Source organism: Muscardinus avellanarius, assembly GCF_963383645.1.
Source record: "Muscardinus avellanarius genome assembly, chromosome: 17".
In the NCBI taxonomy this organism is placed as follows: domain Eukaryota; kingdom Metazoa; phylum Chordata; class Mammalia; order Rodentia; family Gliridae; genus Muscardinus; species Muscardinus avellanarius.
The window spans coordinates 22,158,441-22,184,840 of NC_137803.1; the positions used below are offsets into that span (position 1 = coordinate 22,158,441).

At 37.9% G+C, this 26,400-nt stretch overlaps 1 protein-coding gene across 1 annotated transcript in view; it reads right to left on the minus strand.

The window, feature by feature from the left end:
* Positions 1 to 10,364: 10,364 nt before the first annotated feature.
* The window catches only part of DCC (DCC netrin 1 receptor), a gene marked incomplete at both ends in the record, with an annotated part of 1,196,613 nt that continues 1,180,577 nt past the window's right edge, over positions 10,365 to 26,400 (minus strand). Inside the window, 2 exons of the mRNA XM_080714768.1 lie at positions 10,365 to 10,454; positions 15,063 to 15,205. Of these exons, the coding sequence (XP_080570894.1) occupies positions 10,365 to 10,454; positions 15,063 to 15,205 (233 nt within the window). The remainder of the gene's footprint in view (positions 10,455 to 15,062; positions 15,206 to 26,400) is intronic.

Here is a 26,400-nt window from a genome sequence, read left to right on the forward strand (position 1 = left end):
TTAGGTCCTAGAGTAGTATATTTAATAAAGGCTTCTCTAAGCCTCTCATAGAAGGCAGAGGGATTTTCCTTGGGGCTGTGATCTATGGTAGATAATTTGCTATAGCTTAAAGGCTTTACTCGACCCTTTTTAATACTTTCCAATAAGCAAAGAACCAGGTGGTTTCTTGCCCAAATTCCCTCAAGGTTGTTAACATCCCATGAGGGATCATGCTGAGGAACAGCTGTGAATCCAATGGGATACTGGTTAGGATTTTTCACGTGAATTCCATCTCCAAATAGAGATGCATTGTGTCCACTGCACATCTTACCTCCTGTGTGCTAATTTCATTTAAAATAATGTCTATGTCTTTCCAGGAGAGCCTGAAGGTGATAATTAACCATTAAGACCCTTCAATAGATCCATTGAGATCATCTGAGAATACTCAGATCTGATTTACTTACTGAGATTTACTCAGATCTTGCACAGAGAAAAGAATTTAAATCTTAATAGACTGGCATTTGGGACCCTGATACTTCTTTTAGGGGGATTATTGAGAAGTACATGGAAGCCTGGAGTATGTTAGAGGTATGTGTTTCTCAGGTTTATTTGTGGGCACCTTGTTAGAAGGGCAGAAGGATCTGGGTCAAATGTTTGGGTATTAACAGCTCCTGTGCTTTCACTAGGAATTTTATTTCATCCCCCACACCACAGTTAGATCTAATTTCTTGGCTCTGTAAAGGTTAGGATTGCAACTTAGGAGCATGAACCTTTGGACAGGCTGGACATTTGCCCATTTTTTCCAGCCTGTATACAAAAGGTCTAGATGTAAGATGGAACTAAAGTTTACATGTTCAAATTCAGGCCAGGTTTTCTTGCCTCTAAACTTATATTTCAGCCACATCTTTCAACAAGAAATACAATCCTCTTTATTTTAAATTTTTGAGGATTCAATTTATCCCAATTTCTTAAGACACATTCGAGGGTGAATCATGAGTTATAGACATCTGGTTACCCATCTGGAGAAAAAAGGGAGTGCAAATGAGAGAGTGTGTCTTCCATTCCTCTTAGCATGAATTCCTTTTGTTAGACCTGCGGATTCCTTTTTCTATTATCTTCCTATAATAACAAAACCTGGAAATTTTCCTTTTTCTTTAAGGAACTGGGGAAAAGAAGACATCAAATGTGCAGAAGATGGGCACCTTTCATCTTTTTCAGCATACTGCCTGGGGGGTGGGCAAACCTCACCCCGAGTTCTGGCCTTAGGTGCTATTAATGGTATACCATCTCATTGCTAGATTCACCATGAATGTGAAGATTCCCTTCCTTTATTGTCTTCTGTGAGGTCCCTAAACAATTGAGGCTGTAAAGAACCTTGCTCTGGAAGAGAGACTTTGTAAAGTTTTAAAAAGGCCTAAGCAGTATAGTCAAGAACCTGAGAAATTAATCTTTGTTTTCTAGGTTAGCTTTGGAAATTTTACCAAGAGCCAATCAATATCTTAAGAAAACCTGGCATTTTTAACATAAAATTGAATTACAGTTGTGAGAAAGCACTTTAAGTAATCTGTCTTAATTATTACCAACTTTAACCCACATATAAAATTTTTTCATAAGCTTCATCCTCTACCAAACTTCTGTGATTTACTTCAACCTAAATTTTCTCTTATTTCTTCTTTCCCATTTTGGAACAATTCAGCCATTCTAGTTTAGAACAAAATTCACTAAATGAGATCATTTCTTATTTTCAAATATTCTCTTTTCCTTTTATCCTTTTTTTTGTGGTGAAACCCATAGGCTTTCTACATTTGGGCTATACTCCTAGCCCTATTTTTTTATATTTTATTTGGAAACAGGGCCTCACTAAGTTGCTGAGAGCCTAACTAATCAAACCTGTGTGATCCTCCTGTCTCAGCCTCCCTAGTGCGGGGATTACAAGTGTGCGCCACCACACCTGGCTTCCTTTTATCCTTTCTTACCAAAATATATCCCCTTATATTCATATACTGTGAAGGTTTGGCTTACCTCTTACAAATGAGTGGTCCTGCTATAATTCCCAGTTAAGGATCAAAGTTAGAGAGGCATCCAAAGTCATGGTACACCAGAATATGTTACTCGGTAAATTATAGGGTGGTAATCATTCTCCTCAGTTTTTGCTTCCTGGGAGAATAATTTTAAACAAAAAGCATAAATAGAGAATATAAGATGTTTATTTAAGGAAGTAGAGGTTCAATAATAAAATAAGGCCATGATTAATCTTTGCTTTCTAGCCTAGTTTTGAAAATTGTGCCAGAAGCTGATCAATATCTTAAGAAAACCTGTTATTTTTAACATAAATTATGTTCTGATTGGGAGTGGCATTTCTGAGACAGGGTTATGTTATGTTTGAAAGAGATTCTGAAAGCAGCTGCTGCCCCTGCATGAGAAATTGAGGAGATAGAAAGGAAATAGGCAGATAGGGAAAAGGCCTTGGTAGAAAAAAGCTAATTTCCTGAGTTTCCTGAGGGGCGACAAATGCCTGAAATTCCAAAGGCTCAGGAGATAAGAAGGCCAGAGCTTCACAAAGCCATCCTGAGTTTCCTAATCAACAAACCCACCCAGCAAGTCTGGCATTCCTGAAAGGAGACCCTTCAAAGAACTTGCAAATGTGCTATGCAAATTCTCCTTGGAATCACCCTAACCACAAAAGGACTTGCAAGCGGTCAGGCATCATCAGGCATCGGCCAGTCAGATGGCAAAAGTGGGGACTTCCCGCTCGGGACCCCCTCCCCTTCTGGGGAGCTGTTCTCTCTCTCTCAGGTCGTGTTGGCCCTGAGAGAAGGCAGAGTGCATCTGAGGGCACTTGGCTCGGGCGACTCTCGAGTAGTGACCTGAAGGCCTCTGCTGGACATCATGGCTGACCAGGCCCCTAGGGGTGACCTGCACCTCTTTTCTGGCAGATCGCGTGGACTCTGGGAGAAAGTAGTTTGCAACTGATGGGCACTTGGCTCGGGCGACACTCGGGTAGTGACCCTGAAGGCAGCTACTGGACCCCGGAGTTCCGACAGCCCCTATGGGGTGTTCGGCCACTTTTCTCTATTCCCTTCTGGCAGATCGTGCGAACTCCGGAAGAAAGCAGCCTGCACCTGAAGGCAATTGGCTTGGGCTACTCTCGAGTATTGTCCTGAAGGCAGCTGCTGGACCCAGAGTTCCAGACCCTTTGGGGGTGTTCAGCCACCCTTGCCCCATTCCCTGCTGCTTCCAATAAACCTTTTACTCCCCTTCCTGAGGTCTGCGGGTGTCATTCTTCGCTCTCCGTAGACAAGAACTCGCCGGGGTTTTCTCGCAAGAAACCCCCGTTTCAAAATGGCATTGGATAAAGAAGCCATGCTTCAGAAAGAGGGTCTGCAGTGGTCTGTTTCCAAGAGTGGGAAACAGCATGGACTCTTTCACATATTCCCTTTGGATACCTTCTTCCTCCTTCATGCATATTTTGTTTGGAGTGGCCAAATGTCTTTCTCAGTGCCACACCTTAGTGACCCTGTGTTGTCTCTATCCCTCTATCCCTTTCCATGGGGAAGGGGTCAAAATGAGGTCCCACAGGGGTTTCAACTTTCTTGAATCCTCCTTCCAGTCTGTCTCAAATCAGCCCACCTGCTCATTTTCATCTAAGTGCCTAACACAGAGTCCCTCTTTTCTCTCTTTCTCTGCTTCTTGCTGCCATACCCCGAGATCTGCAGATGTGACCTGGACTGAAGCTTCTGAAATCTCCAGAACTGTAAGCAAATAAATCTTCCTCTAAATTGTGATCATCAAGTATTCTGAGTCATAGCAGTGAGAACACTTACCAAAACAACTTTAAACACAGAACTGCCATAGTGTTTTCTAAAGGGATTTCACAGATTAACATTACCACAACAATGAACAGAGGCTTCAGTTTTCAACATTGTCGGAAATTTTTTAATACTTATTTTTAATGGAATGATAATGAGCGAGTCAAAGGTGAAATGCTGCATGACCCTTGAAACAAAAACTTACTAAAAAATTCTCTTCTTGCCCAGAAGAGTCAAAAATTTATTAATATGTGACTTTTACTTTTTCATCAATCATGACCTTATTTTATTTCTGAACCCCTACTTACTTAAAAAATATATCAAATATCCAACTTATCTTTTCAATATTTGTAGATATATATTGTTGTTAATACATATATTGCCCCCATGTTCTTCTGTGGACACTATGAGGATATAATATTTGGGGGTTAGAATGAGTCTTTCCTTGATTTAGTGTTGTATGTTGAAATGGAAACAAATATAGAAGGATCTTGTTGAGTGAATTCTTCAGAAACAAACCTGCTATGAATATGTGAGTGAATATGATATATTATAAAGCGTTCCCAGTTGAAACCATCAGGGCTAGGGACCAAGAGGGAAAGGGAAGAGAGGTGAGCCAAGCAAGGGTGAACTTTCTTGGGTGCAAGACTGTGAAACAATTAATTCTACAGAGATTCACTTTGATTTAGTACTGAAGTGGAAATTTGGAGATAAACAGGACACAACTCAGAGTTATCTCCATCAGGAACATAAAGGTTGAGGTATAGGATTGGTATTGATAAGGTGAAACCAGACGTTTCCAGCAGTTCTCCTGTGCAGGCATACAATATAATTTGTAGAACCTAGAGGCAGCTTCTTTGATAAAAAATGATTGTGAGTATTGACTGCTAGGATTGAAAGCATAGAAGGAGTGTGCAGAAAGATGGTATAAGGATCCAAGGGGACATGGCAGAGTACTGACAGCTTTTATCATATGTTAATCAAAGGTAATATATATCCTAAGGAAAAACACAGACCAGCCAGGGATGGTGTTGGTTGTGTGTGTATATATATATATATATATAATCTGTCATTTACTATAAATAATATGAAGAAAGAACTTCGTATCAAAACTTTATTTATTAAACAAAAAATGCACCATTGGAATAACATTTCTATAAAAAATGAATATGAGACTGTTCTACAGTGATTACAAAACCCCTTTTATCCTCGTGTAGTAGTATACAAGATCATGTGTAGAAACAGTCATTGTTTTAAACTGTAAGCAAGTTGCCTTTCTCATAGAACAAGATTTACACTTAAATATTGCAATCACTAGTCTAATTTGGTTAACAATGCTAGAGTCTGACAATTTAAAGAAACTCTTTGTAAGCTCAAAATACCCTTTTTTCTTTAAAAAAGGCGTTTTGCAACAACAAAAAATTTCTTTTCCCACTAAGGCTAGTTAAAGCTGTAGTATACCCATTTCTACCAAATAAACATATCACTATCACACTAAAATCCATTCAAATTGCAAAGCCCTTTGAGAAAATGAATAGCACTGATCTGCAAAATGCTATCAGAATTATTTTAGGTTTGGTGTTATCATCTTTGAACAGCCCTAGAAAGGGAGAAGGCCGTGATAGACCTCAGTGAAGGCTTTGCCTGGATTGGACATACCCTCATACTCAGCAGTGGACAATTCACTTCCAAAGTGGTCCCTCTGAGATATGGGACACTGCAGCTTTAACAGCCGTGTCTAGATCCCAACCAGATCTCCCTTTTTTTTATCATAAATTATCCAAAAAAGAAGCCACTCTAAATAATAAATTAAATATTACTTATAAAAGTACACCCTATACCCACCCACCCTTGCCCCAAACATACTGACAACTCACAAAGTTCAGAATTGTCAGGTTTACCCTACAATAATAAAAAAAACAGCATTTCTCCTCCTCTTCAACATTCCTCTCTTGCATCTAAAAATCCACGTTCAGCACACAGTGAGATCCCTTGGTCCATGCCTCTGTGTCTCTGACATCTTGTAGAGTTTGCTTTTCCTCTCATACCAACAACAACAACAAAAATCATAGAATGACAATGTACAAAGACTCTCTACTGAGAGCAAGAGGAAAAAAATCCTTCAGTAGTGCAAGAGGAAGTTTGCCAAGTGGATGTTATTCAATAGTGGCATCAAAGAGACCAAATCAGATGTAATACTCATTTGCTGATATGGACATGACATTTGGTCTCCTATCTAATCACTGACCAGAAAATATTCAGGCATTTCTTTTCCAAATCAATACATTTTTTGGAAGCAGGTGTTTAGAAAGCAAAATATATTGAAGGAATGGGTACATTATTTTTCCATAGGATAGAATAAAAAACACCCATTTGTGATTTTCCAAAGTATCCAATTGAATTTAAAACACTGGAGTCAAATAGAAAGCATTTCTGTAAAGTATTAAGATGGCTTCTAACAGTAACTAGGTAAATACAAATTATGAGCATGAGATTGCTTTTCAGCTCTGTGATGTTTGCCGTTCTGGGCTCTGTCTTGTGTAAATGGTGATGAGCAGGTCAGGATACTAACCTCTGGGCTTTCAGGGCAGCCTGAAGTTTGCCTGAAGTGAACAGCCTGGGAATGAGAAATCAGCTCCACTCAAGTCTATTTTAAAGGTCAGATGCTTTTGTTTTCCTTAATCATACCTAAAACTTAGGAATTTATCTATTTTTCTTTCTTTCATTGACAGGAAATAGATATTGCAAAACCACATGAAGTCTGGATGTAGGATAAAATTTTATCTCAAATGGTAAAAATAACTTATTTGATGGTCACCTTCTTTTGTTGGACATGTACGGTCCAATAGCCATGACATTTTCCACTTGGAGGTGACTTAATGATACTTAAACACAGATGACAAAAGGGGCCAATGGGTAGATAAGTTTTAGCAGCCATCTTTAGGCACAGACTCTAGTGGCTTCCAGAAAGACCTGTACTCAAAGATTCTTCATTGGAAAAGCCAATGAGTTGCAAACTTTACAATATCAGAATGTTGCCAGGAATATAACTCTAATTAATGCTCCTTGGCTCTCCCTTTAAGCTGCTACCAAGGCAGGGACTTGATCATACACCTTAGTTTGAACAATGCTTGTTTTGAAGAAACTAATGTTATCTCTAACCCCTGAAAAAAAGCCTTGATAAACCACCCCATGTCACTGGCATGTTTTGTTATCAGGACTGTGTATTTTATAATACAAAAATACAAAGTCATATTATTTAAATATTCTAGAAGCTTATAGGTTTATTGTCCAAAGAAGCTGCTTTGACTGGTTTCTAATTAAATGTGAATCACTAAGAAATATTGAATATTTGGCTAGAGTACCATACAAGTATTCTGAAAGAATTTGGAGCTATTTGCATTTGTGAATTCAACAAATTCTAGAGGAATGAAAATAGCTTTTTAAAAAAAAAATCAAAATAAGGTACAAAGAAAAATACTAAAGTTTTTCAAGAGGAGACTGTTGCCTGACAGTTCAGTACAGTGTAGGGGAAGCCTGAGCATGCCCTGCCAAGTCTGATTTTCTTCTTTCTCAGAGAGCAAGGAGTCCTGGTGTCAGAGCTGCTGGTTGGCTGTCAGGATTTGCCCTGTGGGAGTCAGAGAGATTTATGAGCTTAAGGAGCCCTGCATGTCATGTAACAGAATGAGAGAAGGAGCAAAAAAAGGGGCTATCTCACAATACTCACAGATTCTTTCTTGTCAAGAGGCCAAGAGACCAGGAAATTGAAAAAAAATTACCTGAAACCTTGGGTAGGTTCATTGTATATGTGTGAAGATTTTAAGAGGGAAGGGGGCAGAGTTACAGAGAAGTCATAGTGAACTCATCATATATTAAAAATCACCAAGTAATGACATTAAAGTCTCCTGAGGATATTTAAATGAATTCTATTCTATTTTTAGTGTCTGGCAAAAGGACTTATTAGCACTGCTAATTGCTCAAATAAACCATTGTATTTAATGAAGAAAGTTGCAAACCATGTGGCAGAAATACAACTTCCATTGAAGACTGATAACATATAGTGTGTGTGTGTGTGTGTGTGTGTGTGTGTGTGTGTGTGTGTAAGTGGTATTGGGGATTTAAACCTGAGACTATTCTATCTTTGAGCTACACCCTCAACTCAATTTCACAACTCAATTTTCATATTGAAATAAGACCTCACTAAGTTGCTTAGGGCCTAAGTTGCTGAGGCTGCTCTCAAACCAGTTATCCTACTGCCTAAACCTCTCAAGTACTGGCATTAAGGCATGCACCACCATGCCCAGCTAGATAACATGTCATTTTAATTTTTTAAAGATTTCACTTCCTAAAATAATTGACTTTGATCAGAAGTGTCTATAATTTTGTAAAAATGCTTGTTCTCATGATTATCCAACTGTTGTACAGAACAGACTAAAGTTCAACTTAATCATTGAAGTTTGAGATTTATAGCCATTTTTAAAAAATGAGCACTGGGAAAATCCTTGCATTAAGTGCTTTCAAAGAACGTTCCTTGCTTATGGTTACTATGAAAAGAGAGGGTCATTTCAGGGCCTTGGGAGGGCTAGGCTCACCTAATAAACAATTTCTTTATCAAAAAATGTATTGCTTCTGGAGCATTTAATATTGTTTTAGAATATGCCTTATTTCAGGTCAGTGGTGGGTTGTCTCCATAAGTACACAGATACTGAATAAGAGTAATTTGTTCTATCGAATAACATCACATAGCTTCTTGGAAAGACTTCCAGAAAACCTTAGTAAATTGAACAAGCACTCTTGTTGAAGGAACAATTTTGCAAATGGACCAGACTTTCTAATGAACCATTTGAACAAGCCCTCTTTTTGACATCAGATTTCCTTCCCGACATAAAACTGTAAAAAAATAATCTGAATTATTACTTCTGTTACAGTGCCATTTTGCTCAAAATATTTCATTCAAGGATTCATATATAATTACCCACCTAATAAAAGGAGCTATTAGGTTGTAAAGATCCTCTCCTTTCCATGCTCTTTTAAAATTATGACCTACTCAAGCTTGAAATCAAAGGCAAAGCTGAAAGGAATAATTCAGCTGAAACTCTCTCATTGGGTTTTCAAGTCACCTAAGTGATAAATATGCAAACTAGCTCCCTTTTGGCGACTCAGCTGCATAAACAGGGATTAACTCCAAATGCAGCTGAAAGTTCAGAAACTAAAAGATTATACATAAAACGTTCTTAATTTTAGCTAGTTCCAAGCTGTAAATAACATGGAAATAGAAGTTAAAGATTCTAGACCACAGTTTAAGATGCTGTTTTGTAAAGTATCCACTGTGTTTATAATGTGTCAGAAGTGTTATGTGGCACCTGCCCATCTGCTCTTCCCAAATTCTGGCACAGGTAGGGTGTAGAAGGTCTCTCTGGCAATGGAGTCTGGTGGTCAAACGTTTGACCATACTGCCTCGCAAAAGTCTGAGAGGATGCTACAGGTAGAACTGCCATCCCTCAAGAGAAGGTACTCGTGTAAATTGCCATTTATATTCTTTTCCTTGCTCAGGACCTGTGCCCAGAATGTCTTCCACTTCCACAAGGGGATACAAGAAGGACTGGTCCATATAATGCATGGAACCAGCCATTCTGCCCAAGGCTGATTGCCAAGGAGAAGTCAGGGAGGGATGGGGCAAGGGGTGTACTGTCCTGGTCAGACTCCTGCAGAAGATAGCCCTGGTAAATTTCAAAATGTCATCACAGTGTGGTATGGCATAGAAGCCACCCAAATTGGAAAGTGTCCTATTACAAGCTTACACACTTAATTACCGTGTGTCTGAGAAGATTGCATATTATATCCTATTTCTGGATCTCTGTGGCAGGATGCCACTAGTTACAGATCTTTATGCTCCTATACTCCAGCCAAATGTGTTAACCAAGGGTGGATTTACAAATATTTGCTAGAATTGGTGAGTTTTACAGCCTCTTGCTACCATCCACCACTTGTGCAGGATGAGTGACTGAGTTATAAACAAGCATTCACTGCCTCTTGGTTTTGTTTATTCATTTGCTTTTGTGCTGTAAGAAAAACATCTAATCCTTTGGCGCTATGGAGTGAGAGGATTTCCATGGGTGCTCTGTACTTTGAAGTTGAAAGCAAACTAGTGAGCTTGCACTGACTTGCCATGGCATGGTACAGGCTTAAATAATGCACTTGCATTTTGTAAGACTAGACCTACACATAAAACGACAGGCCTGGATGAAAGAAAACATAGGTGTTAGTGACAACAGTGTGGCCGCTGCGCTGGCAAGGACCCAGGGCTATTCTAGCAGCTTAAGCTTTAACTTTGCAGTCAAGATGCGTCTTGGCGTTTGTTGAGGGACCTCATCGTAGTCACTTTGCAACTCCTGATGCCTATGAAAGAAGGGATGCTTATTCCTTCTGAACTGCTTCCGGATCTTCCTCAACTGAGTGGTCCAGATGGTGGACCTGTATACCGGTTAAGAGTTCTTGGACATAGGTGTGCTGTTTATGGGTAATTGGTATGCTGCAAAGTTCCTGGAAATTCACTCATCAATTCAGCAATGCATGTTAAAAGGCTGAACCCGTGATGGCATTAAGCTGCTTCATTAGCCCTTCCAAACTTGCCATTTGCTCACTCAAGTCGTCCTGCTCATACACCTGTGGAGAGAATGAGAGCAAACAGTGAGTACTACACATTGTTCAATGACTATAAATACAGGGCCATGGGTAGTTGAGCTACTCAGTACTCTCAGATCTGACAAGTGGCCCCTACCCATGGCTGTCCTCAGAATACATTCACTGAATGAAGATGCTGGCAAGGACAAAGGTGCTGATGAACGGTGCTACATACTATCTCAAAGATCTCATCCTTGTGATAATGAAAAATCTTCATAGTAAAAAAAAAGTCCGTCTTCAAATTAATTATATTCTACCAATCACTACCTGTGTGGTTTGACAAGTTAGTGAGTTTCTCTGTTTTTTCCTCATCTATAAAATGGTGCTAGTGATATATATCTCATAGACAATTCTGAGCATCCTGTGAAATGTTTTTTTTCCCTCATCTATAAAATGGTGCTAGTGATATATATCTCATAGACAATTCTTAACATCCTGTGAAGTGGGTTTCTTTCTTTCTTTCTTTTTTTTTTTTGCCTGTCAGGGTATCTAGCATGTGGTATATGCTCAATACATTAGCTCTTTTTCCTTTGGGTAGCCTACTAATCACAAAATGAACAGGCTATTTTGTCTTTTTAACATGACATGGGTACACATTTTTTGTGTGAATTAAATGGACCTTGCCATCACCAATGTGAAGTCTCATGATTATGACTTTGTGTGTGGAAACAAACTTTACACTGCAAACCAGATTCAGTGCTGTGCACTGGTGTAAGGAGATTTCTTTTTGCATGATTTGAAGGCATTTAGTTTATAGAAATGTTTGTGAATACAGTCTAAGCTATCTCACTGTGAATCACTAGTGTCAAGTTATTAGTAACTAATAGGGTTCCCAGTTCTTACAGATACACAGGTTACTAGCTTGAGATTTTGGTTTCATGTAGTATATATAGGAAGGACCTAGAAATTTATATTTAAAAATTTCCCATGTGCTTTTGATAGTAAACCAGATGAGAATATAGGGGAAAGGGGAATGAGGCTGTCATGTTGATTTGAATTACAGTTCTTTTATATGCCTGTTCTTCTTTAGTCAGTCTCCTTATTTGTCAAAATGAGAATAGCAAGCTTGCCTCTGTGAGAAGCTGGGTGCATACAAGTCGGTGCTGTTCAGTGGTTAAATGCTCAATAAATATTACTTTCCTTTTTTCCTTTCTCAATATATAGTTTGTTTTGACTAATACAGACACGGTATTCTTGGCTAGCCCATTCAATTAATTAGATGATTGAGCCAACGAGGCCTGAACTATTTCTATTTTGCATAAGCTAAAAAGCCCTGCTCTGTACCATGGACAGAGACATATATCATATCCTGACAAATAAGTACCCTGGATCTCAAGAGAGCTTTAAAAGATTTTGCATGAAAGGATAGGCACAAAGCCACTCTAGTCACTGAAGGAAAAAGCTCACGACACATTGTATTGATGCATGAGCTTCTTACAGGAATCTGAGCATGTCGGTGAAGGATTTAAACCATACTATATTCAGGGCTTAGCAGAGATTGAAAAATAGCCAGTTTTGCTCAAAAGTCTATATATATGTACACACACATAGCCTGTTATTATATGAATGCATATATATTACAATTTAAACACTCTATTTAAATATATGTGTTCTATATATTTAAATATATAAACACTATATATAATCTCTCTATATATCTATTTATCTATCTATAGAAAGAGAATGAGTTTTGCTCAGCAGACTCTGTGTGTATAGAGATTATATATCTATATATGTATATATATTATATGTACAATTACACATATACACATACAGACATAATAGTTGTGAGATGTGGTTACTGAGATGTATTTACACATAAATTACATATTATTTTATAAATCCTCTGCATCGGAAACAGAATGCAAAATATCTTAGTGACAAATTTTTATATCTATTACATATTGAAGCTATGATATTTTGAAGATGTTGACTGAGATAAAGGTATTATTAAAATAAATTTCACCTATTTGGCGCCTTTTAATGTAGCTGCTAGAAAATTTAAAATTATATACAGCATCCAAATTATAATTCTGTAAGGTTGTGTTGATCTAGATTAGTTGCCTCATTTGTACATTTCCTTTTAATGCTGTTCTTACTGCTTTAAATACCTATCTTTTACTGTGATTCTGTAGAGTCAACCTTAAAAGTATAAATGGGCCCTTTGACATCATTCCTTATAAGATGAGAAATATTATGTAAATGTAGGAGTTTGACATGATTTGAAATATGGCCACAAGCCTCAAGTCTAAACAAATAAGTGACATAAGCACCTATATTCTGAAAAAATAATTTGGTTCTTTTACATTTAAATTTTTTTTTCTTTTGCTGCTCTGGGGATGGAACTCAGGGGCATTTGCCTTTTGAGCTACACCCTCTGCCCTATTTTTTATTCTTTATTTTGAAACCGGGTCTCACTCTGTTGCAGAGGGCCTCACTAAGTAGCTGAGGCTGTCCGCGAACCGCGATCCTCCTGTCTCAGCCTCCTGAATGCTGGGATTACAAGCGTGTGCCACCACGCCCGGCTCATTTCAGTCTTTTAAAGAAAGGTATTGAGTATATAATAATGTTCTGCAAAATACTGAAAACACACATACATGTACTCAGCTTCTTTGCTTTCTGTGTAGTTATAACATGGTACTGTTTGTAGCACTGAATGCAGTAAAGTCAAGATAAAAGTGTGTTATTCTCTATTCAAATTAAATGATCCTTTCTTTCTGACAACCAGATTTTTAAAAAAAAATGTCAGATGATTAGGAAAACTGATACTTGCATGACTTCCAAAGGACTGATTATATATGACCTATTTATTCTTTGATATAGTTACACTTTTATCATTATTTCATTTGCAAACTTTGCACAAGTCTTCATTTATGCATGAAAAAAACAGAAGCTAGTTGGAATTCACAGATATTAGTTCACAAATGATGATTGCAAAGGAACCAAATGTAACAATAACATAAAACTTTAATTTTTTTCATATATCTTTCCTGTTTAGTTTTCTAAATTTAAGGTATTTGATGTCTCCCTCCCTTGGCCCTCTTCTAAGTGTTTTCTGTTGAATATATGTAGAAATGTACTAGTTTTCAAGTGAGCTATCTTTAAACAACAATTTTTAAAATATCTTTAATAGTGTATTTTTGGAAGAAATATTTTTTATTTACCTTCAAAATCACAATTTTCTTTCCTTCACCATTGGTGTTCCTTCTGAGTTTTCTAATTTAAACACCATTTAGCTTCTTTTCTTAATATCTAACATTTTCTCCCCTTAGATAATGAAACTTTCACTTATTTTTCAATATGTCCATTTAAAAATATTTCTTAAAGGCCAGGCGTGGTGGCGCATGCTTGTAATCTCCGCTCTTGGGAGGCAGAGACAGGAGGATCGCGCAGGTTCGAAGCCAGTCGCACACGCTGGCTTATGAGACCCTGTTTCCAAATAAAAAAGTATAAAAAATAGGTCTGGGAGTGTAGCCCGGAGGTAGAAGGGCTTCCAGGAACCCCAGTACCACATACCACATATATATATATATATATATATATAATATATATATATATATATATATATATATATATATATTATATATATATATATGTATGTATTTCTTAAGTATATTTTTATTTCTTTATTTTGTGTTTTCTTTGTAATTATATATTTACAGGTTGTTTTAAAAGTAATTTTAGTAATAAAATTTCTGATAACTTCAGAAAGCCTCCAAATATAGTTTTTTGTTACTTTACCTTTTTTTTTTTCCAATACTGGGGATGGAACCCAGGGGCACTCTACTTCTGAGCTACACCCCAGACCTATTTTTTATTCCTTATTTTGAAACACAGTCTCACTGAGTTACAAACGGCCTCACTAAGTAGCTAAGGCTGTCCTTGAACCACAATCCTCCTGTCTCTCTTTCCGGAATGCTGGGATTACAAGGGTGCGCCACCAAGCCTGGCTTAGCTTTTTGTTATGTTTTAAAGTTAAAGAATAATTACACAGACTTACTTTCCAGCGATGCCAAAGTATTTCATCCCACTGAATGAAAATATATATTATATATATATATATGTGTGTGTATATATATTTATATATATATACAAATACATACACATACATATATACATGAGTGTATATGTGTATATATTGCATATGTCTGGCCATAGAGTTACAGATTTTGTAGCTATCATTTATATTTTTAATATTATTTTTCAGTATTAATAGCTGAGTTGTGGGGGGGTACTGGGGATTGATCACAGAGTCATTCTACCTCTAAATTATACTCCCAGCCTTATTTTAAAAAATTGCTAAATTGCTGAGGGTGGCCTCAAGCCTACAATTTTCCTGTCTCAGCCTTCCAAGTAGTAGTATTATAGGTGTATGCCACCATGCTCAGATTTTGATACATTTTTAAATTTTCATTAAGTTTCTGATATAATTTTTGCTCAAGGTTTTTCTACTTCATATACAAGTGCAAAAAAGCAACAGTAAGAACAAGCATGGCCTGGGGCCGAGGCCAGGATGGCTGGTTCAGATGGTGCTGCACAGCACCGTCTCAAGACCCACTGATGCGGCATAAATAGGAAGGACTCCCTTACGCTGGCTGGATCCTCTGTTGGTTTGTGGCTCTCCTCAGACACCTCAGGGGCTGTTGGCACAGACACAGGAAGCAAAGGGGATCTCGCTTTTCCAGCCAGCCCAAGAGAGGCTGTTTTAACATGAGTCTTGGGAAGAGTCGGCCCTGAAATAGAAAACACAGAGTGATGAGAATAATGTATGTAATATTCCCAGGGACAGTCTCTCAAGCACATGCACCAGATTCAGTAGGTTGGCATTGATTTTAGGTTATTGTTCATTCTGTGATACAGAGATTAATTCTGACACAACGAATGGGCTCATTTTATTTCTATTGAGTGGAAGACAGATTGTGATTAGGGTTCTCCAGATGAAGCTCCTCTAGTCATATGTAATTTCAAGTGGATTCCAAATCATGCTGTAAAAGTTGCCTGGGAGCTTTGGGCTGTTCATCACATCCTATAACGTGTCAGGTGAGCTCATTTGGTGCCAGTCTCAGCTTTGGGCCAGAAAGCCCTCTGCTGTACCACCTAAATGAGCCCTAAATTGTATAAGGGAATCGAAGAAGATTTGTAAAGTTGGAAGAGATGGTTGTTCTGGTCTACAAATAAGTATTAGGTGTCACAATAAAACAGTCTTTCATGGTTAACCTGAAAGAATCTCACTATTAATCCTCTTTTGAAAAAGAAATGCTGTAATCCTGTCCTGATCAGTATAGCTTTTCTCAAAAAAAAAAAAAAAAGACATTGTGATGCTCAGAAATATCATTTGTGGAATTGCTTAGTTTCTACTGAGTAAAGTTTCTGTCTACCATAAACAAGGGCAAACTTTTTCCTTTTTGTGACTAAAATTTGCCTTATAAATACTACTTATCTTAGAGCAGTCTTACAACTCTGCCCCCATAGTCTAAAATAAAACTTTATAAAGCCCTATGGAATCAAGTAGTATACCTCATGTAACTAAAAATGTTTTGTCATTCTTAGCATTATAACTGTGAGCTCAACAGAAAATGCCTTGGAGTAAGAGGTAAAAGTTTGCCTCAGTTTTCTTCTATCCCATATTTCAGTTCCGATGACACTAATGGGTAGTACACTTCCAATTTTTTTCCATATACTTTGGGAAGTTCAAACATATCAAAGTCAATCACTAAGCCAAACATGAGAAGAAGAGAAGGGGGGGAATGGAATGGGAATTGGGATAGGGCGAAATGAGTGATGTGTGCATGTATGCCTCCACCATCCTGTACCCCCTTAAGATGTATAACTACCAAGAAAAAAAGAACAGTTTAATACATATACAATTAGAAAATAGGGGTCAGTTGTTTATTGGGAAACAATGCAATGCAAATAATCTAATAAATGAGCAATTTGGTAGGTGCTAGTCACTGTAAATGAAAAATTGTGATCTCTCATGAGATGACCTAACATATAATTCCTTCACATTTACATCTTTTCATTCCTAAAATTCAGAGATCAAATGTCTGCACCTGGAGTAAAAAAGAATTTGGAATTTATAACCAGTTCAATTTGTGTTCATAGCCCGCAAGCTAAATTACATAATAGTGGTGCACCACTTAGTTATCTAAGCTTATCTGGACCGGTTTTACATCTGTGAAATGGGAATGCTAATCATTATTTATGAGGATTAAATGAAATTACATATTTATTACCTATTTATTCATTATTCATTTGTTATGGGTACTGGGGATTGAACCTATCTACAGGCACTCTACCTCTGAGCTATAGCCCCAGCTCTTTTTATATTTCATTTTGAGACAGAGTCTCACTAAATTGGTGAGGATCTTACTAAGTTGCTGAGGCTGGTCTTGAACTTGTGATCCTCTTGTCTCTGCCTCCTAAGTACTGATATTACAGGTTCATGCCACTACAACTGGCTAAAAACATATTTAAGGTAGCTATTACCTAGTCCCTTTTTCAAACAGGGCTAGCTACTGTTAATATTTCATTATTAGAAAAATCTTAAGATGTATGATTCTCAGTTTTTATATGAGAGTGCCAAAAAGAGAAAAATAATTAGTCTACAAATTTATACATTAGGCAGGTAGGGGTTTGTACCAAGTTATATCAAACTCCACTGAGAAAATGTAGGTTTTATCACTAATATGTTGATCTAGTTTATTCAAATGAGCTAGCTAAAGAAATAAAGTAAATTAACATGAAATTTAGTTCAAATATTATATTTCATTTGACTGTTGAAACTTTATTGCATCAACATCGCTTATAACTGAGTTGCAATTTTAAAGAAACAAACAAAACTTTAATAAATTACAGTACTGATTTAACTACTTTATTCAATATTATTTAAAAGTAGAGACATAAAGCTTGTCTTATCTTCATAACTGTAGTTCTTATGCCTTATCATAAGATCAAAACATATTTTAAGTTAAATGAAAAAATGCCCTAGAAAAATAGTACAATTTTATTAGGCATTATGGTATAGTCCTATAATTCCAGTACTGGGGAGACTAAAACAGGAAGATCACGGTTCAAGGCCGGCCACAGAAACCTAGAGAGACCCTGTTTCAAAATTAAAATAAATAAATAAATAAGTAAATAAATAAATAAATAAATAAATAAATAAAGGGAATGGGGTAGAATGCTTCAGGGTTCAATCCCCAGTATAAAACAAACAAACCAAAAATAAAGTAAACAACAAAAACAACAAAAAGCTCATTTCAATCATCATAATTTCATATGAGGAAAAAGATTAGTGGGCTAAAACATAACCATATCAATTTCGTCATATGAATTTGGTAATACATAATACATTTATATGGTCATTTTGGCCATATGAATTTGGTAATACAAGTTACAGTAAATTTTGGGTTCATCATTTATGCTCAACTATCATCATCAATATTCTCTAATCTGATAATACACAAACTCTCGTTTCTGTAGAAACTGTGATGTTAGCTGTTTTTCACTGGGTATGAACAAATCATTCGTGTATTATGTTTAACTGTAGCCTTTCCTCTTTAGCCTGTGGCTGTAAAAGACGGCTTGTGCACCATCTTGGTTATAAACCTAAATATAAAGGCAGGCACTAAAACCCTGGCAGAGCTGAGCTTTCAAATGGTCCTCCAGTGCTCCAGGTGGGAAATTCATAGTGGTGTTTTAGATTAGAATTTAGGTGAAGGTGCAAAATTTTAAAAAGAGTTAAAAAAGAGTACTGTTGGAACTTGAGACTGTTGAAAGGTATTCTGATCTTTATTGTACAAATTGTATGGTTGTTTATTCTATGAAAAGGCTCCTGAGGTTCTAGTTAAACCTGAATTTAATCTTACTGATACAAAAATTTAACCTCTTAGCACCTTCCAGGAACTTCTCTTATCCCTTCCTCAGTTTAACATACTGCTTAATTTTAAAAACTCTTTACTATGTGTACCTATTTGTAAATATTTATCTATTTTTGACATAGGCTCCCTTTACTATTAAAATCCACAAATTAGCCTTTAATTTTTATGGTTGTGAAACACAGTAAGGAACTTAATTACTTATGAAAAATTACAATTTAATTATATTTTCTTAACCGGACACAAGTGATATGTCTAACACATACGGAACATCATTTTATTTTAACATTAGTATTTGCAAATAAAAGTAAATGTATCCACAAGAACAATTAAATGGCCTTGATATAGCTTTGTATGAAGGAAATTCAAGTAGGGCCAGAACTTATTTTGTTTTAGAAAATATACTCTTTAAAATTTATCAGACTGTTATTTATGATTCCCCGCTATTTATGTTATCATCAAATTTTTAGTTTTTTGCATAATAAAACTGAATTATTAGGTATGGCTTACATTATCATTATTGAAGTATATTCTTTTTTTTTGTTTGAAGATTTAAAGAAGTTTATTAAAAAGATAGAAATACAGAAAATAGAAATACAGCTCCATACCAGACTGGCATGGAGGGGTGACTCGAAATAAATACACCCGAAGTATATTCTTATGATCTGCTTTCTGCCCAGAATCTCCAATACTTGAACAGATATGCAGTATATTACACTGTCTTTTCCATGAGTACATTACATAAAGGCACTAGTATGCTAGAGTAACTTTACTAAAACCCATTACAACAACTGATTCTTCTAAAGTCACCAGACAATAGTTATATATTCAGAATGTACTAAGTTTTGAACAATGTGTAAAACTAGAGCTCAAAGACCACAGCAGTGTGTCAACCTCACGTGACTGCTTTTTCTCAAGTATTATTCACAGAATCACAGACATTCAGAATGCTGGAACCTCCAGGGCTCCTGGAGCTGATCTAGTGACCTTCCTCCTCTCCCTCCCTCCCTCTTTCCCTCCCCTCCCCTCCCCCCTCCCCCTCCCCCCTCTTCCTTCCTTCCTTCCTTCCTTCCTTCCTTCCTTCCTTCCTTCTTGTACTAGGGATGGAAGCCAGGGGCATTCTACCTCCAAGCGACACTCTCAACCCTATTTTTTTTTTTTTTTTTGGTGGTACTGGGGATGGAACCCAGAGGCTTTCTACCCTCCGGGCTATACTCCCAGACCTATTTTATATTTTATGTGAAAACAGGGTCTCACTAAGTTGCTGAGAGCCTCACTAAGTAGCTGAGGCTGGCTTTGAACCTGTGCCATCCAACTGTCTCAGCCTCCCAAGCGCGGGGATTACAAGCATGCACCACCACGCCCGGCTCAACGCTATTTTTTATTCTTTATTTTGAAACAGGGTCTCACTCAGTTGCAAAGGGCCTCACTAAGTAGTAGTTGAGGCTGTCCTTGAAGCGTGATCCTCCTGTCCAAGTCTCCCAAATGCCGGGATTACAAGTATGCGCCACCACGCCTGGCCCCTCCCCTTTATTTAGATGAAGAGAACTCTGAGATCCCTGGAGACTAAGAGATCTAGATAGAATTAATCTCAATAAAATTCTAGTAAAGACAGAAAATATGAGCAGTCTCCCGGTTTCTACTATCAGCAGGTACTCTCCATGGCCTTTAAATATTTTTTCTTTCATTTTCCTAAAAAAAGGGAGTTAAAGTACAAGGGGAGTTTTTAGGAAGAGATGAACAATTAGACAACTGTGGTCTCAGAATTGCTCTTTAGTAAAGAAGAAAAATATTTCAAAACAAATATTTCCATGAAAACAACCTGTGCTGTGAAATTAACACAATTTTCTTGGATATGTATTAACTCTGTCTTTATAATATTTCCACACTTGCATAGATCCTACATTTGCATTTTCTACCCTGACTCAGATGTTTTAAGCCCAGACACTGGTAAAGCCAGTGTCTAAACACAGCTATGTTTTCCCCCCATTCTTTTATGTACCTGCGGCTCACTGTGGATCATTGGTTTCTGTCTCAATTTTCTGCTCTGCAATGATGTTCTTCCATGAGGCTATGCGTCATGATCTAATCTTCTACCTTGCACCTGACAACTCACCAGATGCCTTCCCAAGGGCTAAGTTCTCTCTTCTTCACCATTCAAACCAAACAAAAATCTTTACCCAGCCTCATGGCATGTAATATCTTCAAGTGAGAAAGCAATATAATAATATCTGCCATCTGGGTTACTGAGTTTTGCATAAACCGAGGGGCACCCTGGGGACTTCCTTGCTGCCTCTCACCTGTTGATAGGCTACTGCTATTGGGATGTCCTTTACCCTAAAGTCCATTCCTCCACATTGAACATGCCTAGATTTCAGCTGCAGATGGGATTTTGCCTTGCTTCCTCAGATACCGTCTGCCCTTTACTACACTACACTCAGAAGCATTAGAGACAACCTTGTCTTTGTACCCCTGCCTCACCCATCCTTGGTGTGCTCCTTCTCCTAATGGGATGCCTCAGACCATGCTGACACGATATATTTGGTGGCCCTGCAGTGTTCTGACTCACTGAAAAAGAACCATATTCCTACCTCTCCCAAAACACTAGGGGAAATGACAGTAATTAGAAAGCAATCACTTAAGTAAGCTAAACTCCTGCTCTTCAATGTCAAAAAGTGACAGAATTCTTTATAATCTAGGTTGCAGTCTACAGAGAAGGCTTCATATTTACTTCCTTGCTTTGAAGAACTGTACTCACATTGAAAGTTGGTCTAAACATGCACAATTTTAATGGAATTTCTATGAGCAGTGTATAAAATTTCTATGAGTAGTGTATCAAAGCCAAATCAAAGGAAATACAAAAATCTAAAGAATCTTTTCCATGGCTCTGAGCTGCTAATTTAATATAATCATAATGTGACAGTCAAGATACACTGGGAGCAGGGAATGGTGGTCCAATGCCTATAGTCCCAGGTTTGAAGCCAGCCTCAGCAACTTAGTGAAGTCCTCAGCAACATGGCTAGAACCTCTTTTAAATTAAAAGAAGAAAAATAAAAGAGGGCTGAGGGTGTAGTTCAGAGATAGAATACCTCAGGATTCAATCCCTCGCACCAGAAATATCATCTGAGATTTTTCTCAACTTTGAGGAGTGACTTTCAGATGATGATCAAAAAACTCCTCCTCGGTTTGGGAAAAGGAGGTAAATAAACCTGAGGGTGATATAAAGTGAGGGGAGCACCGACCCTGGGGCTAGGAGATCCTCCCATCTGTTTGCAGTTAGTCTTGAAAGATGAGGAATCCCCAAACCAGAACACCAAGCTAATCTTCACAACAAAAGATTTTTGGAGCCAGGTGTGTGGGCACAGTCCTCTAATCCCAGCACTTGGTAGACTGGGACAGGAGCATCACAGGTTCGAGGCCAGCCTCAGTAACATGGTAAGGCACTCAGCAACCTAGTGAGACCTTGTATTGAAACAAAAAGTAAAATTGGGCTGGTGTTAAAGAGTTAGAATCCCCTGCGTTCAGTCCCTAATAAATTCCCTCCCCAATATTTTTGGTTTCTCATGTCATTTTGTTACATAACAGTAAAATCTGTGCAATTTGTACAGTGAATCTCAAGCACAGAACGAGTGCTCAGATAAATATCTGAATGTGGAAGAAGAATAACAGCAGTGGACTTGAGAGGCACGGTCTTATCTGGTTTAGTGATTGTTCTAAAGCTGACTGTTCTATTCAGCTTTCAGATACTATAATAAATATGGATGAAAAATCAACTTCTCAGGAAGAAAGGTTTATTTTGGCTATGGTTCAGTCCATAGTCAACTGGCTCCATTGTATCTGGGCCTGTGACAGGGGAGTATGTCAGGCAGTTATGAGTGGTGATGCAATCGGCTTAATTCATCGTGGCACGGGGGCCAGGTGAGACATAGGAGGAGGCCAGGGTTCTGTATCCCTTTTAAGCCTCTTGGACACAGTGACCTGACTTCTTCCTAGTAGGCTCTACTTCTCAAAGGTTCTATTACCTCCAATAGTGCCACAACCAGGGGACACTTACCCAAACCACAGTAGTAGCCTTAACCCAGTAGACTAATTTCTTTGAATCTTGATTTCTTTATATTCATAAAGGTTAAACAATCTGATCTTTCAGATATTAGCTATAAAAATGGTACAAAGATCAAGAATACAGATGTTCCCCATGTATTTAACTTTACATATGGACTTCTCATCTCTCCTTAAGATTTAGGAAGAATTGGTGAATTCGGTGATTAAAAACTATCTAGCAGGTGAATGGTTAATTTACAAATGGCAATAACTGGGTATTCAACCAGTGCTTTTTAGAGAAAAGAATTTTAACTCCCCTTTTTAAAATTATTAACAATAAGCCATAATACCACTTAAGATTGTTTTGCTCCTATTATTTGAAACTAACACTAGATAGTTTAGCTTGCAAAAGACAGTGTAAAAATGGGCAGTATGGAATATCTATGAGCCTAAATGGCTGCTGTTAACTGAAAATTTTAAATTTACAAAGGCTTCCTCTCAAGCCTGGCAGAATCCCCTGTAGCTGGGGTGCATGTTGAAGACATGCTCCAGGCAGCCCTTGGGTAGAACACAGGATGGCGATACGCCGAGCAAATGCTCATTACAGGAGCATCACTTTGGTTTTAATGTTATTTCCTCAGCAGGACCCACTAAGGGGAAAATACAAATGATGCTGGAGTCCTGAGATGGGCCAGCGGTGGCTATCAGCAGTCGATGAACAGCCTCAGTAGGAATTTACTGTTTTAAGCTTTATTTTCACAGCACAGTTATTAAGCATTTCATTTGCTCATTAGGTACATAATATATGACTGTCAGGTGCAGACTCCTGCTAGCATCCCCCTGCAGAAGTTTCTCCCAAGTAAACTGCTTTTTTTGGTGAGAAACATTAGACAAGGCAGCGGCAGGAATGAACTGACTCACTAGGGTCACGTTGGAGGCTGGTGTGGAGCCGGCTTTTGACTGGCAGTATTAACTTTCACATCCATGCCTACGCTTTGAGATTTCTCACTCCTTCGTGTGAAAGAATAACGTTAAAATGGGCAGTTTTAAGAAGGCCAAGTTTCATCTCTACTATGTATCTTGCCTAGTCTGTGATGAAATGATCTCTTTCAGGTTAGTTTCCATGTGAACCACATAACTATTATTATTTATTGGATTGAATCCAGGGGCATTCTACCTCTGAGATATACCCATAGATCTTTGTAGATTTTGTTTGTTTGTTAATTTTTTTTTTTTTTTTTTTGGGTGGTACTGGGGATGGAACACAGGGGCCTTTACCTCCGGGCTACACTCCCAGATCTATTTTATATTTTATTTGGAAATAGGGTCTCTTAAGCCAGCTGAGGCTGGCTTCAAACCTGCGTGATCCTCCTATCTCAACCTCCCAAGCATGGGGATTACAAGCATGCGCCACCATGCCCAGCTGTATGTTAATTTTGAAACAGTGTCTTGCTAGGTTGCTTAGAATCTCTCTAAATTGCTGGGGCCGGCCTTGAACCTGCAATCTTCCTGTCTCAGCCTCCCAAGTACTGGGATTAAAGGCATACATTATCACACTCAAATGAATCATATTATTCTTAAATGTACTTATTAAGTAATTAGTTAGTATTGGGTTTATCTTGGGAAACATAGAGATGTCATACAGACGTTTATGTTTCTTACCTGCATGGAGATTTATTTATTTTTTTTCTGTACTGAGTATGGAACCTAGGGGCATTCTACTTCTGAGCTACATCTCCAGCCCTAATTTTTATTCCTTATTTTGAAATAGGGTCTCACTGAGTTGCAAAGGGCCTAAGTAGCTGAGGCTGTCCACAAACCACAGTCCCGTTGTCTCAGCCTCCCGAATACTGGGATTACAAGTGTGTGCCACCACGCCCGGCTTGGAGTTTGAGAAATAAGAAATGTATGTGGGGCAATTTATGCATTACTCTACCTTTTTACCTGCAAAAAATTGTGAATGAAGAAAGAGTAGCCACATTTACCAAGATACGATAGTCACAGGCATTCCCATAAGTGATCACATCTCAAGCACAAAAGTTTTGACTTCTTAAAGGCATTTCAGTCTGCAGTATGCGTTGTATTTTCAGGATGGTGAACATATCCAAATGCTAGTTATGGAAGAAAAGCTTTGCTCTTCTAACTTATTTCTTCTTCAAAATATGAAAAAAATAGCACAAAAAACCACTCACTGGGGACGTGCACACAAGGGGCCTCATTTCTCTCCCTTTTCTCACTTTTTCCAGTGTAAGGGGGGGCAACTCGGAGTCACAGCTAAGATGGCTTTGACTGAGCCACTCTCTGTAAAAAGTGGACGGGTTAAAATGGTAACAGTCAATATTAGACTTCTTTGTGTAAGTATACTTTTATTGGTGCATCATAACTACCCATCATATTGAGGTTTAGTTTGATAGAAATATATATGTATATAACATCTGGGCATTTTCCACTGTATCCTGCCCGGCTTCCTTCCTCTCTCCATTTGTAATATTGAAATTAGTATCAATAACATCATGATATGTAGGAATGTTTGAACTGATTCCTTCCTCAAGTCTCCTCTATTCCCATCCCACCTTCTTCCCCAAATCCCCTTCCACTATTTTACTGCTCTTTATTTTCCCTCACTATTTGAAGTCTCTTTTCTCAAGTTTCTCTCTAGCTTCCATATATGAGAGAAAATGTAAGATCTTTCACTTTCTAAGATTTATTTTATTTTTGAAATAGGTTTTGTTATAGGTTGCTGAGAGTCCCACTACATTGCCAAGACAGTCTAACTCTCACTTAGCAAGGTATTCTCAAGTTCTATCCATTTTCTTGGAAATAACATAATTTTGTGCTTCTACATGGCTGACTAAAATTATACTGTGTGTATACACCACAGTTTCTAACCCATTATTCTGCTGATGGATATGTAGGCTGGTTCCGTAGTTTGGCAATGTGAGTTGTGCTGCTATAAACATGGGTATGTACATATCACTCCTATATTCTGACTACTCCAGTTCTTAGACCTGCATGTACTCAAGATATAAAATCCCAAACTCTGGAAGTTTGTAGAGGTTATAGGTTGTATTTGGTAAATAATCAAGAGCAGGCCTGATTCCAACGGGGCTTCTCCTGTCTTCAACATTCTGTGTCAGTTCTCAGCTGAAAGCCCAACAATCAGGTTGGCAGAGGGGGAGGAGAGGCCTTCAACTATCCTCCCAATTGTTTCAGGTATGTACGATTATCTGCTATCCTTAGTTTTTATTTGGTTATCAGGATCTTGTCTCTATTATTTCCATAAACAGAGAAAGAGAGGGGGTAAAATTTAGGTATTCTCTATCCCTCTTAAAAAGGCACATAAACTACAATAAAACACACCTTTCTCCACACTGTCTTATCTGTTCTTTAGCACAGACCTTTGTGTGTGCGTATGTGTATGTTCATGTATGTGTCTGTGTTTGTGTGTCCATGTACATGCATGCACCATGGTGGTGATTGAATCCAGCAGCATTCTTCCTCTAAGCTACACTTCCAGCCTATTTTATTTTATTTTATTTTATTTTTGAAATAGGGTTTTTCTAGGTTGCGGAGAGTCTCACTATGTTGCTAAGGCTGTCCTTAAACCTGAGATCCTCCTTGTCTCAGCCTCCAAGTACTGGGATTACAGGCTCGTGCCACTGTGCCCAGCTAACATAGACCTTTTAAAGCATACTCTATTGCTCCTTTCTTGGAAAGAGAAAAATCCATGTGCAAAGAAGACACAGGACTTGCTTATGGTTATTCAGCTGTTAAATGAGGACTTAAATCTAATACTTCTGCTATTATATTTTATGTTTGTCCTGAGATAAAATAATTAAAAATCAACAAATTTGGTTTTAATGGAGAACAGAGTAAAGTGGTCAAGACAATCGTTGTGCTGATGAAAGAGAGAGGGGAACGGTGACAGAAGGAGACAGAAGGAAAGAAGAGAGTGGCTGAGGAGGCCGAGGTGCCGGTGAGTGATGGGAGAGAGGTAGAAAATAGGA